Raw genomic sequence first — 21851 nt, 5'->3', positions numbered from 1 at the left:
TACCTTGGAATGGAAACAACATTAGGTTCAGTTCATTTTTTATCAATGCCTTAGCAATAAAAAATAAAGAAAGAAAAAGAAAATCAATCCCTTTCCCATACTATCAGCGTATTGTTTTAAATGTTACTGTATCATATCGCCATTTATGCACTTCCATTGCTATTCTTATATTGTTTTATATTGCTTTTATTAGATTCTACCCTTTTTACTACTGTAAACCACTTGGTAACTATGTTTTGAAGAGTGCTGTAAAGCTTATTATTACCTGCGTGCCATCTGAGCCAAGTCAGGGAAGCGGCCTTGATTGGTCCTCTAATATGTCAGAGGATTATTACTCCTGGGGATGGGGACTTCTGACAGGTAACCATCTAGCTGTTGAGCAGTTGCACTCGTTGTCTGCCTGGCATCTGGGTTGTTTTCCTGGAGGATCTCTTCAAACATATCAGAGAGTGAGGGCACACCCGCTGCGTGTATGGTGCGGACCCTTTTTGTTTCTGTGCCCTCTCTGTGCATCACCTGTCTGTCTCCAAGCGGCTTTAACAAGTCCAATTCAGCCTGCACCATTTCCTTTACAATCTGTTTTTTCTCCACATGCATGTAGTGATCCTTGTACCGTGGGTCAAGCACTGTTGCGATGCAGAACAGGGGTTCGGAGTCTGCCTGACTAAAACGTCTGTTGACAGCTTCTAACAGCGCACATTTAGTTGTTTTGACTCTGTGGTCTGTTTCAGCCTCTTTGCTGAGAAGACGCGTCAGTACTGCAAGTAACGGGATAACGTCTGCTACAGATGCATCAGATGAACTTATCTCCTTTGTTATCTGCTCAAACAGGGCGAGAAGAGAGAGAATGTTTTCGATTAACACCCGCTGGTATGAGGTGAATGTAGCAGGCAGTTCATAATCTGCTAAGTATGCAGCCAGGACTCGTTTTTGCGCAAAAAGGCTTTCCAGCATATAATAAGTACTGTTCCACCTAGTGCTTACATCCTGTTGAAACCGTTTTGGTGACACTCCGAACTGTTCTTGAATAGATTGAAGGCAAGAATAAGCAAGGGGGGAATGCTTAAAGTGACCTACAATTTTCCTCCCTGTTGCTATGACATCTGCTACACTGCGCTGGCTTAACACTCCCTCGTGGACCGCTAACTGTATTGTGTGCGCCATGCACCGTATGCCTTTCAGGTCACTGTCCTCCATCGCTTTTGCCATATTTTTTGCATTGTCACCGACTGCTGCATGCACTTTAGATCGGTCGATATGCCAAGTGTCAAACATCTTGGCGAATGCCTCGGAGATGGCTGTTGCCGTATGTGATCCCCTGAACTCCTGTGAGTGAAGCACAGTCCTTTGTAACTTGAAATCTGCGTCGACCCACTGTGCAGTTAAACTCAGCATGCTGGTGGGGCTGACATCCGAGCTCCATATGTCTGTAGTGAAGCTGAAGGAAACAATATCTGTAGCCAAGAGCTCGTGGACGCGAGCTGCAACGACATCATCAGGTAAGCACACGTCGGAGAAATACCGTCTGCTCGGTATGGTGTAACGGGGCTCACTGTGCTCCACGAGCCTCCAAAATCCAATGTCCTCCACAACTGTAAAGGGTTGGTCGTCCAAAGCAATAAACTCCATTATCTTCTTAGTAAGTTTGCTTTGGTACTGTCCTTGGCAAACTTTTTTGTCTTTTCAAATACGTCAGCCACGGATGGAGTAGGTGTGGATGGAGGAGCTTCAGCTTTCCTTTTTGCTGCTGCAGCTGTCTCTCTCTCGTACTCAGCATGCTGCTCCGGGTGCTTTGATTTTAAATGATTAATTAAACTTGTTGTGCTGAAAGTCTTTGCAGATGAACCCCCTCTAGATATTTCAATTTTACATTCTCTGCAAACCGCTTTTCTTTTATCACTCTCCAACACTTTGAAATATCACCACACTACCGACATTTTACCCCGTCCTTTCACCGCACGCCGTTTGATTGTGTCGTCAAAACACGCCGCTACTATTCGGCCTTGATTTTCACTTATTCCACCGAATACCGAATATGTGTTTTTTTTGCAATATTCGGTTACCGAATATTCGGTGCATCCCTAGTACCCATGAATCATACGCACACATAAACATGGGGAAATAGAGCCCAGTTTGAAAAATACCAAAGTTGTCCTTTAAAAAAGACAACTTTTACCAGGGTTTCAGACCACAATTAGCTTGTTAGGGCTCTGTCTCATTCACAATCATTGTAAGGAAAGGCCAGCTAATGCAAAATTCAATTCAATTCTATTCTATTCTATAAAGCCCAATATCACAAATCACAATTTGCGTCAGAGGGCTTTACACTATACGACATCCCTCTGTCCTTTGGACTCTCACAGAGGATAAGGAAAAACTGGTGCAATAGATGTCATACAGAACAGATCAACATAATAAATTTACAGTGATCCATATGACAAAATGAGACATAAATAGAGTCAGAGACAGAGAGAGATGCAGGACAGACGTGACAGTAGCTTACAACAACATTAATTTAAGTAATAATATTATAATAATAATTACAGCTATTGTGGTACATTATGTTGCAAGTATATGTTAATATATGATGTAATATAAAGTATACAAATTTCAAAGCTTTACAAATACTCTGACTCCTGAAACCTTGCCCCAACAATCAGCAGCCATGGGCTCCTCATAACAGCTACCTAGCACGCTGTATACTAAAATAACTGATGCCCACAAAGCAGGAGAAGGTTATAACAAAATAGCAAAGCGTTTTTAGGTAGCTCTGTCCTTAGTTCGTAATGTAATTAAGGAAAAGCAGTTAACAGGAACCATGGAGGTAGTATTGAGGTCTGGAAGCCCAGAAAAACTTTCAGAGAGAGCTGCTGGTAGGATTGCTAGAAAGGTAAATCAAAACCCCTGTTTGACTGCAAAAGAAGATTCAGTAGACTCTGGAGTGGTGGTGCACTGTTCTGCTATGAAGCAACACCTGCACAAATATGACCTTCATGGAAGAGTCATTAGAAGAAAAGCTTTTTTGTTTCCTCACCACAAAAGTCAATGTCAGAAGTTTGCAGAGGAACATCTTAACAATCCTGATGCTTTTTGGAAACAAGTCCTGTGGACTGCTGAAGTTAAAACAGAACTTTTTGGATGCAATGCAACCGTCTCCACATTTAAGACTAGACTTAAGACTTTCCTCTTTGATAAAGCTTATAGTTAGGGCTGGCTCAGGCTTGCCCTGTACCAGCCCTTAGTTAGGCTGACTTAGGCCTAGTCTGCCGGAGGACCCCTCTATAATACACCGGGCCCCTTCTCTCCTTCTCTCTCTCTCTCTCTCTCGTATCCTATTACTGCATCTAGCTAACCCGGCCATTCTGGATGTCACTAACTCGGCTTCTTCTCCGGAGCCTTTGTGCTCCACTGTCTCTCAGATTAACTCATATCACAGCGGTGCCTGGACAGCGTGACGTGTGTGGTTGTGCTGCTGCTGTGGTCCTGCCAGATGCCTCCTGCTGCTGCTGCCATCATTAGTCATTAGTCATACTTCTTCTGTTATTATACACATATGATTATTGTCACACATGTATACTGCCAGGTATTAATACATACTTTCAACATATTGTACCGCAGTAACCAGAACTATAACTATAATATTATTACTTTCATTAATGTTGTTATAAGCTACTGTCATTACCTGCATCTCTCTCTCTCTCTCTCTCTCTCTCGCTCTCTCTCTCTCTCTGTGTCATATGGATTACTGTTAATTTATTATGCTGATCTGTTCTGTACGACATCTATTGCACGTCTGTCCGTCCTGGAAGAGGGATCCCTCCTCAGTTGCTCTTCCTGAGGTTTCTACCGTTTTTTTTTTCCCCGTTAAAGGGGTTTTTTTGGGGAGTTTTTCCTTATCCGCTGTGAGGGTCTTAAGGACAGAGGGATGTCGTATGCTATAAAGCCCTGTGAGGCAAATTGTGATTTGTGATATTGGGCTTTATAAATAAAATTGATTGATTGATTGATTGATTGAATGAGCAAAGGTATGTTTGGAGGAAAAAAGGGAACAGAATTTCTAACTGTTAAACACAGGGTGGATTGATCATGCTTTGGGCTTGTGTTGCAGCCAGTGGCACAGGGAACATTTCACAGGCAGAGAGATGAATGGATTCATTAAATTCCAGCAAATTCTGGAAGCAATCATCATACCATCTGTAGAAAAGCTGAAGATGAAGAGATGATGCCTTCTACAACAGGACAATGATTCTAAACACATCTCCAAATCCACAATGGACTACCTCGAAAGGAAAGGTTTTGCCATGGCCCTCACAGTCCCCCCACCTAAACAACATTAAAAATTTGTAGATAGACCTCAAAAGAGCAATACTGTACATGCAAAATGGCCCAAGAATCGCACAGAGCTAAAAGCCTTTTGCAGGAAGAATGGGTGAAAATCCCCCAAACAAGAATTGAAAGACTCTTAGCTGGATACAAAAAGCGTTTAGAAGCTGTGATACTTGCCAAAGAAGGCGCTTCTAAGTAACAGGGTGCCCAAACTTTGGCTTCAGGCCCTTTCCCTTTCTTGTTATTTTGAAAGTATAAAAGAGTGAAATGAAAAAGTAACCTTGCTTAAAATATTGAAGAAATGTGTCATCTTTAACTTCATGCCTTTTGGAGATCATTTCATCTTCTACATGTTAAACTACTCACGGTAAACAACATTTTGACCAGGGGTGCCCAAACTTATGCATGCCGCTGTATAAATGTTATAGCAGTAGAAGATGTGGCTTCTTATTAATACCTATAGTTGTGAATGAGATTCTTTTTAGTCACATATGGGTGTAATGTTCAAGTGTCCACATGTTTTTTGCCTATGTGTACATGCAATGTGTATGCTTCTCAGCAGTAAGAGAGTTGATATAAAATACTGAATAATAAATAATGAATCAATATTGAATGACTTCAGACCCGTGGCACTCATACCTGTTGCCATGAAATGTCTGGAGAAGCTGGTCTTACAGCACATTAACTCTGTGGTTCCAAACACAACAGACCCTCTTCAGTTTGCCTACTGCTCAAACAGATCATTAGAGGACGCAGTGGCCCTGGCACTTCACAGCATCCTGCAACATCTGGAAGGTGCCAACACATATCCGCCTTCAACACAATCAGGCCGATGAAGCTCACTGTGAAGCTAGCAGACCTAGGAATACCCACACCCACCCGCAACTGGATCCTGGACTTCCTCACAGACAGACCACAGGTGGTGAGAATGGGAAACAAGGTCTCTGTAGTGCTCACAGTGAGTACCGGAACCCCACAGGGCTGCTGCCTCAGCCCTAAACTCTTTGCACTTTGCACACATGATTGAGCTTCCACCCAGGACCCACCCAGACCTGCACATCACAGAAAGCCTCAGCTGGGCCAAACACACTGTAACCACAGTGAAAAAAGCTCAGCAGAGGCTGCACTTCATCAGGGTGCTAAAGAAAGCTGGACTTGGTCGCCAGCCCCTCACCCAAGCATACAGAGGACTTGTGGAGAGCATCCTCAACTCCGCCATTACAGTGTGGTATGGCAACACTACCCTGGCTGAGAGGAAGTCCATGCAACAGGTCATTGGAGCTGCAGAGAGGATTACTGGCTCCAGTTTCCCTTCTATGGAGACAATATACACACAGCGGTGCCGGAGGAAAGCGCAGAGCATCGTGAGGGACAGACACCACCCAGCACATGCCCTGTTTCAGTGGGTGGACTCGGGGTACAACCTGAGACACCTCAGGCCAGGGAGCATCAGTGCTCGCTTTCACAAGAGCTTCTTCCCAGCCACTACCAGACTAGTGGCACAGGACAATAGGGAGGGGAGAAGGTATCTTACGCCATAACCTCATAACTCTTTTCACACTATACACCCCACATAAGGACAATGTGCAGTAACTCTTTTTTCACACTATACGTATATCATATCAGGACATTGGGCAATAACCCCTTACAACAATAATGTGCAATATTCATAATGTGCCTTTTATTTATTCACTGTATTACTACTATTATTTATTTGCTTTTGGTACTTGTTTGTTATGTGATTTAATGTGTTTTCTTTATTGACCTTTGTGTCTTTTGTTTTTAACTGGTGCTTGGAGAAATGCACAAGAATTCCAATGTACCTGTACTGTGATGTACTTGTGCAAATGGCAATAAAACTCTATTCTATTCTATTCTATTCTATTCTATTCTATTCTATTCTGTTGTCATTATCAGACGTGAAGGAATTGATGGAAAACATTTAATCTGTTATATTTTAATTATTTTAATGCAGTAAAAGTAAAGGTGGATAAAGAATATGTCTCTAGCCATTGTATGTTTTATGTAAAAGATATATGTGTGCATGTGTGTGTGTTGTGTTTTTAGGACTTTGCAGATACAACACAACAGACAGGACAGTCATGCATCAGCCTGCTGAGTCAGCAGTGTGTTTGACTGGGATTAGGGTGAAGCAGTAGCACACGGCTGTGTGTTATACTGCCCTGTGACTGTTCATTCAACAGCAGGGTGGACATTGCACAACACTTGCCTTGTTTAGGAAGGAATCCCCTTTCAGCTGTGGTATTTGGATGTTTATATTAAAGAGGGAATCAACTGCTGCAATCACCAGTTGGAGCTCTTTTTAAATGTATTTTAGACAGTAACTAGCCTGGGGACCAGACTAATCTGTCAGTTTATGTTTTTTTGCTCTGGCAGATGCATCTGGTCCCCCTCCCGTTCAGATTTCCAGCCAACCTGGCTCAATTCAGCCCTGTCGCAACCATTTATTTTATATAGGGCAGGTTTCAGATGATGACTGACAACTTGCAAGGCCTTGACACTTAACCAAAAGAGAGCTAGCGTTTTATACAGCCCATAATTATGTCTGTTGAAGCAGAAACACAAATGTATAGTGTCTGAGAGTTTGAACAGGGTTTAGTGTGACATCACTGATCTCCTTCAGATTACATCATCTACACAAGATGTAGTCCACCTGTGTGCTCCTACCTCCACTCTTATAAGTCACCCTATGTTCCTGCCTCTTCTGGAAGAAAGTATTCACTACAGCCCATTCCATCCATTTTGCAAAGTCCACCACCATCTGTCTTTCTGCATTCCTATCCTGGGTACCAAACCTGCCCATCACTTCCTCTGTTCCCTGCCACGACATGTCCATTGAAGTCTGCACTAATCACCACTCTCTCACCTCTAGGAATATTCTGCATCACTTCATCTAACTCACTCCAGAATTTCTCCTTCTCTTCTAACTCACATCCTACCTGTGGGGCATAACCACTAAACAACATTGAACATCACACCTTCAATTCCTTCAATTTCTTCAGACTCACCACCCTATCTGACACTCTTTTCACCTCCAGAACATTCCTCACAAACTCCTCTTAAGTATAACTTCTTCTCCATTTCTCTTCCCATCCACACCATGATAAAACACTGCACTATGATAAAACAATTTGACTAATTTAAACAACGATTATTGAAACTAGTCCACTTCTGAGCAAGACGGCTGCAGCCAGCAGCTGGAAATCAGGCTGCAATGTATGGTTCATGGGCAGTTGCACACCATCAGTGTACGTCCGCTTTCACACCTGTATGATACATTGTTGCATTTTAGTCCCGGTTTGGTTCCTGTTCACACTTCTTGCAAGCAAACCAAGAGGAGTAAACATGAAGTTCTGCCGACTGCCAGTTAACTAGTTGATTGGACAATGTTGGTGTTTGTCGTCCTGCATCATCAGTGCATCATCAGGACCCACATGGCGAGATCAGATTCTGATGACTAACAGAAGTTTCTGCAGCAGCACTTTAATGCTTCTAAAATGTTTATATTTATGTTCTTTGGTTTCACAAAGAGCTCAAAGAGAAACAACTGATTGTAACCATCATTGGTGGGCTATTATTAGATTGCATGTTATGAATAATGACGGGATGTCATACTGTGGGATCATTGTCTCACACTTTTTCATGGACTTAATGACCAGACAAAGTACATGGAGTTGGATACAATGATGGCAGTTTTAACTTTTTTTTTTTTTTTTTTTTATCAGGGAAATTACCAACGCTAACTTGTATATGTATTACCATGGTTACATGTATGCATTAGGATAGGTTATAGGATATACATGGCCTTTATCAGAATAAAAAGATCCCTACAGAGATAGACCTTTTTGATAAAGAGCAAGATCCTTTTTGGTTAACCATAAACAGCTTCGAAATCACTATCACCAAACCCACTAGACTCTGATAAAATAAACAAATATCTTATCATTGTAAAAGACACTTCATCACAGTTGACAGAAACAAAATAAAATAAACAAAAGCCACCTTGTTTTGTCTCTCCACTGATCCAACACTCACCAACTCTGGTTGGTTGTAACAGACAACACTGTTTTTTGTCTGTAGGGGGACCCCGTGAGGTAAAAAGCACCATCCTCCATTGTGTTGCTTTAAAGAAGAATCTTACTCTTTAACAAATAGGTCTATCTCTATAGGGATCCTTTCAAATAATGATTCTAGACAATTAACATGTGGAATAATAATCTGAGCCTGTCAGTAGCAAAAAAAAAAACAAAAAAAAAACACTTTTAGTGAACGTATAATGACGGTGCACAAATGTCCTAAGTGGTTACACTGCAGCCTGTTCTGCTGCTGCCAGCTTTAGCACTCTCACTCAATACTGGACCAACTTCAAAAACTGTTTCCATTATTGAGTCAGACAATCTTGGGATAAAAGGATCCTGGTATGAAATTACCAAAGTTACCCTTTAAGATCCCTTTAAGTTTTCTGCTCTGACAGATAAATCACCAAAATATTTCACAAAAGTCCACAGGCCTCAGCATGGCAGTTAAATTGATGGTGAGCCCAGTTACAGTGCAGTATTCGAAAAAAACAATGGCTGGACAGCAGTGTTATTTGTCAATAGGAGCAGCTCATTTGGAGCAAACACAGAAAACAGGCACTGTGAATAGAATTTAATTCACCTCACCTTACTAGCTCCATTTCAAAATGGCCAGTGATGAATAAACAATATGCATCCATATGCCATTCCCCAAAAAGATGCATGTGGTACCACTTTGCCTTTGCACTTTGCCTTTGCCATTCAATCTGCCTCAATTTGTTGGTTTTCTCAAAATCATTTGATCAAATGTCAACGCGAACCACTGTAACACAGTACTTAAGATAATAATCCAATCTTTTTTCATAATCTTAACAAAGACACAAAGACAACCACACAAATGGTGATAATGTGGGTGCACTGTGTGGGAGAGATGGAATGCAACAGAGAAAAAAATGAAGATGAGTAAGCTTTGCTCATATATCTCAATCTCTGTGTGAAAATGTTTTTTTTATATCAATGAAAACCAAAAGTTCAAAGGACATCTACTGTATATTCCTATAAAGGGTATGATGAACAGATCAATATTATGTTAATTTGTTGTGTGTTTTGGTGTGTTTGTGATTTGGGCCCAAGCACAAAGGTGCCAGGGGCCCAATGGTCCCTTGCACTGAAATTGAGAGGAACCTTGAAGAATTGATTTTGTAAAAATGATCGTGCTACTGGGCAATTGCATGTTTGAGGGCCTTAGGAAACTGGCACACACATCAGAACTGGCAAAAACTCCAAAGTTCTGTAATCTCAGAGCTTGGGCATGGCCTGCAGGCTTCACAGTGCCCCCAAACACACACCAGGGTTGTAATTAAGTTTCTTCATCTTCAATAGCATAGAAAATTTTGCCCAAGAGGAAGTCAGCCATCTTGGATTTTGTGCATTCATTTTCATTACATGAACAAATTTTAAGGACTTTTGGATGCACAAAAGCTCTCGAAATGTTGCACCCATGTTCAAATTAATAATTATTTCAATGTGGTGGTGCAATTAGGCTCGCGAGTGGTGTGTTGGCTCTATTGCTCCAAGTCTGAAGACATCTATATTCCCATATTGACTAATAGTCATAGTGCCACCTACTGACAGCAGGGAGTCAGCTTTAGGTGACAAAGACAAAACAATTTGCATGGTGAGGTCTACACATGATATACAGCAGCATGACGTATAATTAGTGTGTATTCTCTGGCGCCACAAGCAGGACACAGCATCTAACTCCTGTGCACAGCCGTTTCAATCGGCATCCTGCCAGTACCCCTGATATGTGCAAAGATGTGAGGGCCTGTTTATCACTGCATGCAGCTTTAACTTTACTTTTATCTTTTCACTGGAGTAGTCTAAGAGCTATTTTGTTTTCAATGTCTTCAATTTGGCTAAATTATCTTTGAAACTTGCATTGTGTTTTAAATGCACAGACTTATACACTCTTACAGTAAAACTGAAGCCCTGTCTGTAATCTTATGACCCATGAATACTATACTTTAATCTGAATACTAAGTGGGTAGATTTTAAATATTATGTATGTATGTGCATGCATTAGTGATAAAAACGGTGCCTCTGCCAACCCATACTCACTGTAGGTGCATTGTCAATGGTGTTTTGGGTAGCTGCCGCCAATCCCTCCTTCATCATGCAGGTCAGGCTGTAGAACTCGTGCTGCTGATCAATCTCAAACAAGCCCAGAAGCTTCCACTGCTGCCTCAAACCTCCCCACCTCCTCCTCTTCACCGTGTTTGAGCCCTGATGGTGACCTGACATCCCCAGGCCACCTGCAGCTGCTGACATCTCCATCTGAGACAGTCAAATACACAAATCCAAATGTAATGACTGCTGTCCAATCACCTGAAACTTTACTGTAAACACAGAGGAGGTTTTCAAAGATCTGCCAAAAAGAAATCAAAGACTTAAAAGAGGCCAGAGAGGCCAGAGACAAACAAAGAGAGCTGACTGTCAGTTGAGTCTTTAACAGGGTAACTATGGAAACCAACACAAAAGGATAATAGCCTCATGGGCCTGACTATGGTTAATAGCATAATGCCAGTCCTCCAGCCACCACTTCCCTCCATCAAAACTCATTTTTATGTTTAACTACATCTACATTTGTTACAGTAAATCAAGAAAAAAAAGTAAGTGAAAAAAACCTACGGTCACATTAATTAGTGTATCTGTGTATTAATTAGTGTAGACAGTAGGCTATATGAACATGAAGCTAAAGAAAAGGAGGAAACTAGTGGACAACAGTGGCACAAATGCAAATTGTATATAAAAAAATGTATTAAAACATTTTAACATTTGCTCTACAACCTCTTGCTTTGAAAGCTGCTGAATTGGTACAGTAAGTAAACGCTGGTTGAGGTATATGACCAAAATGCATTTTAAAAGTTAGGCTGGTGATAGTCTATATTTTCTTTGTTTTAACAAACCCCATTAAAATCCCAAACCAACAATGAAAGCATCTACTGACAACCATTCTGTGCATAATCTCTCAAGACAGATTCTGCAATTTACATTGTAGAGGAAGAAAAAAAGTTTTGTTTTGTTTTTTTGTTGTTTTTTTTTAACCGATGGATTTCCAGATTGTTTTGTGCGTATCCAAAGCCTGATATCTTAGTTCCAGCACACCAGTAAGCAACAATGTTACACTGAATTATAATTCTTTAGTGTACTTTATTTTGACTAAATATCCTGCTACTGTTTGTATATATATGCTACTGTTTTTATGATCTACAAACTGCATGTTTGCATAAAACATGCCATTTGTAGGAGACAGTAGTCCCCTAAGTAATTGAAACTTGAAAACATTTTTTAAATGTATGTGTAAAAAGTATCGCTTTTAAAAATAACTAAATAACTAAGATAAAGGCAAGATTCTCCGTCCAGTTGCTTTTTTTTTCAATATTGTAGATAAGCAAATGTACACGGTATGATAATCGTTTCATTTCATGATATACATTAAAACTGGTATATCTCTGCAACTGGTTGTAAAGAGAATTAAAGATTTAGCGGCTCATTTTTGAATACTAATAAGGGGTGTTGAACAAATTCTGCCCTGTGTGCAATTTTTAAGAGCAGCTTCAGTTACATTGCATTTAATGTCTTGACAGAGGGATGTCATATGCTATAAAACCCTCTGAGGCAAATTGTTATTTGTGATATTGGGCTTTGTGAATAAAATTGATTGATTGATTGATTGATTGATTGATTGATTTTGCTTTGCTATCACTGACTGCAGCTGCTCCAGTAAATCAAATATTAAAATCATGTTTAAAAACTAAATTATCAACAGACAGGCAAAGGTTTACCGCAGCTAGGAATAAAGTAACACAGGTAATGAGTAAGGCTAAAGCCCAATTTTTTATTAACATAATCAGTAATGCTAAAGGAAATGGCAAAAAAATCTGGAATAATATTAATAAACTGACACGAGGGAACGACAGGAAGAATCACAGAGAGTTGAAACTTAAAATCAATAATCAATTAGTGTCAAGTCCTAACATCCTAGCATCTAGCCTTAATCACTATTTCATAAACTCTGTCAAAGAAATATGTTCACTCTTTTCTCCTGCAGCCTACTCTCATGTCACTGTAACTTCTATAAATCACACACAATCTATTTTTAACATTGAAGGAATAATAGCAATTGAAGTTGCCAATTCCATAGATGCTTTAAACAGTTCCAAAGCTATGGATGTATACAGACTTGACACTAATTTTCTAAAAGCACACAGGGATTCCTTGGTATGCCCAATTACACACATGATAAATCAATCAATTAATCAATCAACTGTACCATCGGCTTGGGAGATAGCCACAGTCACTCCTATTTACAAATCTGGAGATCAGACAGACATGGATGATTACTGCCCAATCAGCATTCTTCCAGCAATATCAAAAGTCATGGAGAAATGGGTTGTAAAACAACTAACTGATCATTTGAACACTGATAATTCTCTCCTGCACCCAATGCAGTTTGGTTTTCAGGCTCACCACTCAATGGAATCAGCTATCAGTGTGTTGTTAGAAAAGGTCAAAAACTCTCTTTACAAAAGTGCTTGTGTAGGAGCTGTCGAAAAGGCTTTCGATACTGTCAACCATCAAATTCTCATCGCTAAACTGAATTCATAAAATTTTTCTGAACGCTCTAAATTATGGATGAGATCACATCTGTCCGAACGAAAACAATATGTCTCTGTTGATGACCAAATCAAATCACCATATCTTGAATGTACGGTAGGGGTCCCACAAGGATCTATACTTGGACCCATTCTTTTTTCATTATTTATTAATGATTTACCAAATGCACGTAAGAATGTTGATACCGTGATGTACATGGATGACGCAGTGATCCTGACTAAAGCTAAAAGCCCACAAGAGGCTTCCTGTATTCTGACTTTGGCCCTGATCCCTATACAGGAATGGCTAACTAACTCTTGTCTAATGTTAAACACCAAAAAGACTGTCTGCACGATGTTTTCAAAACACAAAACTGAAATCAGCCACTCTAATATTTTTTTAAACAGTGAAGAGCTTGAACTCGTTAAAGAATTAAAGTATTTCGGTGTCATTTTAGATCCAACTCTGTCATTCAAAAAGAGAACGAGAATGTTCATGCACTCCATGATCTTCTCACATATTGAGTACTGCTTCACTAATTGGTCACTCACAGGAAAAACAATACCCAAACCTATTGAATCTCTCTATAAAAAAAACTCTGAAAACCACTCTCCTACCATCACTGCGACATCTTAGTACGTCACAATCTTCTAAGCTTCGACAGTTCCACCACTTTTAAATTTGCATGTTCTGTATGTAAGATCTTGAATGGACTTGCACCTCCACCTTTGAGTCAGTTTTTTTAAATGGAAATCCTCCAGTAATACCACCACTAGAGCTATCTCAAGAGGAGAAAATTGTGAAACTCCATTTAGACGCACTTCGTTTTCACAAACTGTTCTGTTTGTTAGGGGCAGTAAAACCTGGAGTAGGCTGCCAATCTCAATAAGAGAATGCTCTACCTTTTCTATTTTTTAAAAGGCACTTAAAAGACTGGCTCAAGTCTAATCAGATCTGTAACCATTGTTTATTTAATTTAATGAATTTTTATGAATATTGTAGCACTTAAAAATATATATGTACACACATATACATATACATATATATATATATATATACACACACACACACACACACACATACACACACACACACATATATATACATATATGTATATATATATATATATATATACAGTACAGGCCAAATGTTTGGACACACCTTCTCATTCAATGCGTTTTCTTTATTTTCATGACTATTTACATTGTAGATTCTCACTGAAGGCATCAAAACTATGAATGAACACATGTGGAGTTATGTACTTAACAAAAAAAGGTGAAATAACTGAAAACATGTTTTATATTCTAGTTTCTTCAAAATAGCCACCCTTTGCTCTGATTACTGCTTTGCACACTCTTGGCATTCTCTCCATGAGCTTCAAGAGGTAGTCACCTGAAATGGTTTCCACTTCACAGGTGTGCCTTATCAGGGTTAATTAGTGGAATTTCTTGCTTTATCAATGGGGTTGGGACCATCAGTTGTGTTGTGCAGAAGTCAGGTTAATACACAGCCGACAGCCCTATTGGACAACTGTTAAAATTCATATTATAGCAAGAACCAATCAGCTAACTAAAGAAAAACGAGTGGCCATCATTACTTTAAGAAATGAAGGTCAGTCAGTCCGGAAAATTGCAAAAACTTTAAATCTGTCCCCAAGTGGAGTCGCAAAAACCATCAAGCGCTACAACGAAACTGGCACACATGAGGACCGACCCAGGAAAGGAAGACCAAGAGTCAACAGCAGCTCAGATCAGAGACCAGATGAATGCCACACAGAGTTCTAGCAGCAGACCCATCTCTAGAACAACTGTTAAGAGGAGACTGCGCGAATCAGGCCTTCATGGTCAAATAGCTGCTGGGAAACCACTGCTAAGGAGAGGCAACAAGCAGAAGAGATTTGTTTGGGCCAAGAAACACAAGGAATGGACATTAGACCAGTGGAAATCTGTGCTTTGGTCTGATGAGTCCAAATTTGACATCTTTGGTTCCAACCACCGTGTCTCTATGAGACGCAGAAAAGGTGAACGGATGGATTCCACATGCCTGGTTCCCACTGTGAAGCATGGAGGAGGAGGTGTGATGGTGTGGGGGTGTTTTGCTGGTGACACTGTTGGAGATTTATTCAAAATTGAAGGCACACTGAACCAGCATGGCTACCACAGCATCCTGCAGCGACATGCCATCCCATCCGGTTTGCATTTAGTTGGACGATCATTTATTTTTCAACAGGACAATGACCCCAAACACACCTCCAGGCTGTGTAAGGGCTATTTGACCAAGAAGGAGAGTGATGGAGTGCTGCGGCAGATGACCTGGTCTCCACAGTCACCGGACCTGAACCCAATCGAGATGGTTTGGGGTGAGCTGGACCGCAGAGTGAAGGCAAAGGGGCCAACAAGTGCTAAACACCTGGGAACTCCTTCAAGACTGTTGGAAAACCATTTCAGGTGACTACCTCTTGAAGCTCATTGAGAGAATGCCAAGAGTGTGCAAAGCAGTAATCAGAGCAAAGGGTGGCTATTTTGAAGAAACTAGAATATAAAACATGTTTTCAGTTATTTCACCTTTTTTTGTTAAGTACATAACTCCACATGTGTTCATTCATAGTTTTGATGCCTTCAGTGAGAATCTACAATGTAAATAGTCATGGAAATAAAGAAAACGCATTGAATGAGAAGGTGTGTCCAAACTTTTGGCCTGTACTGTGTATATTGTTTTGTTTTGTTTTTTTCTTTCTTTCACTCATTTTTCAATCCATCTCAGCACAACTCCAAAATTTGAACAAAAATTCTGTACTGGTCTTTGCAGTGTTGCAATCTCATTTTCCATACACACCCTCAACAGACTCCTCCTCCCTAATTTAATGTAACTTAAATGTAATTCATTTTTTTACACCACCAGCTATTAATATTCATACAGTATGAGCACTGCAGCACTTTATAATCTTACTCATTCATATCCATTCTTTCTATACAGCACAACAAGAATCATGAACAGGACTTTGCATTGCTGCAGTCTCATCTTCCATCTACACATTACTTACCGTCCCCCACTCAAACTCCTTTTTGCACTGTATTTTATTGCACTGAATGTTTTGGTCTTGTCTTATACTGTATATGCTTTTGACATTATTGTTGGATTGTCCTGGGGTCGCGTGCAATGGGCTCATGTCTGCTCCAGGGACAGTGGCAGGTGGGGAGTTTTACTGGGGCGGTACACATGTCAAGTGATAACGCAGGTGTCCTAAGGCAAGCTCAGGGAGGATAGAAACCTTCCGTGGAGCAGAAGGGCAAAAGCTCAATTAATCTTGATTTTTCAGTATGAATACAGACCGTGAAATCTATTGCTCGTCTGTCCGTCCTGGAAGAGGGATCCCTCCTCAGTTGCTCTCCCTGAGGTTTCTACCGTTTTTTTTCCCCCGTTAAAGGGTTTTTTTGGGGGGAGTTTTTCCTTATCCACTGCAAGGGTCCTAAGGACAGAGGGATGTCGTATGCTGTAAAGCCCTGTGAGGCAAATTGTGATTTGTGATATTGGGCTTTATAAATAAAATTGATTGAATTGATTGATTGATGTGCAATAGTGTTTATGTGCAATATTATGATATCCCTGGTCACTTCTGGTGTTGTCATGGGCTACACTTGATGTATTTTCAATGTATATTGTGCACTTCTTGTGTCTTCTGTATTGTGTATACATGGTTGCTATGAATTTTAACTCGGTCTTCAACCTGCCTATAGGGATAACAGATGGAAATTAGCCGTGGGCTATAATCTGGCGTATTTACATATGTATACTCATGTATTTGTTCATTAATATGCATTGTCTCTATTTCTAAATAAATAAAATAAAATAAAGTAAATAAATGATTGGGGGGGGGCAAGGTCCAAGTTATTCATTTTGTTCCTCTTAAGATACTTGTAACTTCTATTTAGCTATATTTTTTGCTAATCATTTCTAGTAAAACTTCTCAACTTCTCTTTCTCACTTCCTCAGCTGCCACTGCAATCACATTACAACATTAAACCCCTTTGTACGTTAGTCAGCTATGCTATTGGGTAGCTCCATAGCAACAAGCATGATGCAAAGCTTCTTGCACCTTTTAAGCTCTTGTCTCTGTTACTAGCGACGCTCACGGCCTCACTTTGCATTTGACCATGAAACAAAAGCTGTGACCCTGTTTGATGGTCCGCTTGAGTGTTCAGCCTGCTGAGCTCTTCAAGAGGGCAGTTTAGACAGCCGAGGTTGTTACATAAATTCTTAATTAGGAACATTCTGTTTTGGATGCTGCCTTGTGTTATTAATGGAGAATTTAAGTAAGATGACTTTAAGCTGCCTTTTTTCATATTAAAATGTATTATAGAGATTGAAAGGGCTAAAATGAGCCTGGACTCTCTAAGGTCGATGCACAGTGGCAGCATTTGGTTGCTGAATCTGTTTTCATTGCACTTAGTCACATATACCTTTTTTTGGGACACAAACTTTTCCACTTCCCCGAAGTGTAAAATCTTTTTTGTGATATGTCAAGGTTTTGATCAAATTCCCAGCATTTCCACTCAGGTTTTTTTCTGCGCATATTACAACTGTGCATAAAAACAGGTGGATGGAAATGCCTTTACTGTTATCTCATAGACCAGCAGAAATGTTAGCTTACATTTGGTGTCTAACTGTAATACTGCCGGCTTTTGTTTCAAACTGCCGGCTGGCTGTCGCTCTGCATCACATGGTATAATGCTGCGGGAGCACTTATTTTCATGCAGATGATGTCCCGACTCCCGGCACGGGCAAGGCCGGCAGAATCGCCTCATTGAAAAATTAGATCGCTTATGCATATGAATCGAGATCACGATTTTATTACGATTAATCGTGCAGCCCTATTATGAAACCACTATGACCAACAGAGCTGAAATAAGCTGAGTGTACGAGGGGTGGGAATCTCCAGACACTTCATGATTTGATTACAAGTCAGAGGGTTACAATTTCAAAATCAATTTTTTTTTTATTTCTATAGGTGATGTATTTTTCTTAATGTGTGAGCTACTTGCTACTTTTAAAATATAGCAACTGTATTTGTAATGATTCATAATTACATAAACAAATTAATTTAGTTGCATACAATGTGGCTCTTGTCCAATGTTGGGCAGGTTACTCTCAAAATGTAATATATTACATATTACTAGTTACCTTTTTTTAAAGTAATAAATTCATTCATTCATTCATCTTCTAACCGCTTCATCCTCTTGAGGGTCGCGGGGGGGCTGTAGCCTATCCCAGCTGACATCAGGCGAGAGGCAGGGTACACCCTGAACAGGTCGCCAGACTATCACAGGGCTGACACATAGAGACAAACAACCATTCACGCTCACATTCACTCCTACGGACAATTTAGAGTTATCAATTAACCTAGTCCCCAATCTGCATGTCTTTGGACTGTGGGAGGAAGCCGGAGTGCCCGTAGAGAACCCACGCTGACACGGGAAGAACTCCGCACAGAAGGGCTCCCACACCCGGGATCGAACCGGCAACCCTCTTGCTGTGAGGCGACAGTGCTAACCACCACACCACCGTGCCGCCCAAAAGTAATAAGTTACTCCACAAAATTACTTTGTGTAGAGTATTTGGTTACTTATTACACTATCTTTAGGTTACTTTGACCAAAATGAGCTCAGCTCTTTTAAACAGATGAGGGTCATGTTGTTTCACAGCAGGTAATCAAAGCACAGAAGCTCCAGTTTATTACAGGTCATTTCAAATGCAGTGCTGCAAGGGGTTTGACCCATTCATGCATTCACATACAGTAGTTACCACTTTGTATTAAAATCCCTGCTTATATTAATAATTGCGTTATGATATTGAACCATTATATAGTCTAGACCTTTTTAATTACACAAATAGCCTTGGACACGGAGGGTCAGGCAGAGGATCAAAGTCTGATGAATTATGAGATGCAGATTTATTCACATTTAGATAATCAATAACTGACATTTGTGAATCAATGCCAAAACGTTCACCTTTCAGTGCATGGAAGAATCGATTATTTCCCCCACCCCTAGAATGTACAACATTGCTTTCACAAAGAGACCACTCATCTTGAACTGTATCATAACCCTAAGCCTATTTTATAGGCCTCAAAAATTGCTCAAAAATTGCTTGTCCATAATGAATTGAATATATCTCTGCAACCACAAGGTCTATTTGAATACTTTTGGTGTCATGGTAAAGGGAACACTTGTGAGATTTGTTAAGATGTGTAAATATCAGTATATGTGTTATATGTGAGGAGTAAACGAAGATGGCACACAGCACAAATGAAACATTTTGAGGTTCGCCTAAAAAAAAAAAGCATTTTCAGGATGAGTATCCCTTTGGAATGATGCAGCTGCAGCTCTAAACCTCTATCACATCATAGTAGAATATGTGAACATTATCTCTGCAAAGGTTGATTCTGATAAAGTGAAGCAGAACAATATTAGAGAGGTTTTAGTACAGAAAATTCAGGCAAGCTCTCCCAAATTGCACCATGTTTGCATGTGATTTTGTCATGTCCTATCCTATATCTTTCATTTTTTGTTTCTGTAAATCCCTACTGATGTTTAGGGTATACACATACAACTGTCATTTTCGTTTTTTTCCTCTATTTCCCACTCCAAACTGACCAATACATACCTACTACATTTGAACCTGAGTTTATATTCTGAGCCTTGGAGGCCCATATCTCTGCGACGGCTTGGTCGATTTGAGTGACTGACACCTCGTTTGATTCGTTAGAGCCAATAGAATGCTGCTATTACCAAAACGAGATTGACAGCACTGTAAGCCAATCAGAGTCAGCAGAACACGTTGTGGGGAGATGTCGACTGCTGTGAGTGGTCATTGTTTTGGTTCCCCCGGAACCTTTTTTTCCACCCGGATTCATTTGAATGACTGACCACATCCGTTAATATGTGAACGGAGCGTCACTCAACAACAGAATGTGAATTTCACGGCGATAATAATAAGGTAAGAGACATATTGCAAATATATTTTGGTGAAGAGATTGATGTTGATGTTGATGTTGTTCTTTGGCCTGTAGCTCTGTGATGGTTTGTGGTAGAGTGCTTTGGTGCATACATGTGGAAACAGTGGAGTCTCAGCTTTCATTTGAGATGAATGGTGTTTTGAATAACGTGTGGTCGAGTTAGAATATACCGAGTGGGTCGGGATATCGAGCTATATGGAGTTGTAGTAGTTAGTTGTTGTTTATTTAGTTGTTGTTTGAGCTGTGTTTGGGGCATGTAAAAAGGGTTTTTACAGCTGTGTAGCCGAGGTTCTGCTGTTAAATTTGATGTGCAACATCACTATATTCTTCGTGATCAGTGTATTGTTACACACCAGGCTTGTAAAGGAACTCTCAAAGTCCCCCAATTGGGTTTAACAGGTTTTAAAGTGACAGGTCTGTAGTCCTGAGGAGCCTTAGATAGGATGGACTGCATGTGTGCTTCTTTCATGTTGAGAAAAGCATTGTCGTGCCATGCTGAAATTGCCATGAGCTGCTGAAAGTGGAAATAAGAACAGGATTGCCTTCCACAGAGTTCACAAAGAAAAGTTAATGGTAATGATTAGGGATGCACCAAAATGAAAATTTGTGGCCGAAGCTGAAGCCAAATAATATTAAACGCTTGGCCAAATACCGAGTACCGAATACTGAATATCATTGTTTAGTTTTTCATTAGTTTTTGCAGATGAACCCCCTCCAGATTAGTGTTGTCACGGTACCAAAATTGGGACCCACTGTGCGATACCAATGAAAATATCATGGTTCTGAGTAGTATCACGATACCACAGCGAAAATGAGGTAGATGTGCCTTTTGTCATTTATAAAAAGATAAATCACTTTTCTATAATACATCAATGATATTTCAATGGAATAAATTACTTACTGACTTATTCATACTTCAAAAACAGCATCAATGAGTGATGAACATAGGGGGGATCAAAATAAAATAAATAAATAAAATAAAAATCAACCAGCCACCCTCCTCCCCTTCATAAGTAAAGAACAGTCCCTAAAGTGCGGTGAGGTTTGTGAGCCATTACTGCCACAAAGACAGAAATTTGAAAGGCTCGTTTCTCCTCTGACACGTCACATACCTGTGTTCAGCTGGCTCGGCTGTTCAGGTACTTCTGGGCAGTCATGACGCCAAGAAGAGGACATTATTGGAACCGACTTCTCCGTCGCCCGGTAAGCCGATGGCCTCCGTATTTAACAGGAATACATTACTGTCTGTGTCTGTGACCCCCGTTCAACCCACAACCGATGGGATTCGCCTGTCGTTTCTGCTGGTGGTTGAAATCTGTAGGCTGCTCGCATAGCGTGCTGAATGATTTAAGTCTATTTTGCTCGCTCAAAACTATTTTTAGTCGCAAATGCGAGTGTGGTGATGGACGGATCGCCACACTCCCAACATTTTACTCCACCCGTGACGGCATGCTGTTTGATTGCGTTATCAATACACGCCGCTATTATTTGGCCTTGCTTTTACTGTAACTTATTCCACCAAATACCGAATGTGTGTTTTTTTGCAATATTCGGCCGAATGTATTCGGTTACCGAATATTTGGTGCATCCCTAGTAATGATATACAAAGTGTGCCAAAAACCTCACCGAAGAACAAAGTTTCAGAAAGTCAATTGGATAGCCGGAAATAATTTAGCAACCTCAGCTGCACGCTGTGTCCAGAAGGGCCCCAAACACATGAAAATAAGAAAATCCAGGCAGTGGGCAGAGTCACTGCAGATTAATACACCACCACACACTGAGAGTAGGTCCTTAGTGATGATTGAGAGGATTAC

General features: G+C 40.3%; 1 protein-coding gene across 1 annotated transcript in view; it reads right to left on the bottom strand.

Moving 5' to 3' along the window:
• pip5kl1 (phosphatidylinositol-4-phosphate 5-kinase-like 1) overlaps window positions 1–21851 on the bottom strand; it is a 102586-nt gene that overhangs the window by 65645 nt on the left and 15090 nt on the right. Inside the window, exon 2 of the mRNA XM_049604090.1 lies at window positions 10485–10700. Within this exon, the coding sequence (XP_049460047.1) occupies window positions 10485–10700 (216 nt within the window). The remainder of the gene's footprint in view (window positions 1–10484; window positions 10701–21851) is intronic.

This window comes from Epinephelus fuscoguttatus, linkage group LG18, assembly GCF_011397635.1.
Source record: "Epinephelus fuscoguttatus linkage group LG18, E.fuscoguttatus.final_Chr_v1".
Taxonomy (NCBI): domain Eukaryota; kingdom Metazoa; phylum Chordata; class Actinopteri; order Perciformes; family Serranidae; genus Epinephelus; species Epinephelus fuscoguttatus.
This window is presented reverse-complemented; position numbering and strand designations above follow the sequence as displayed.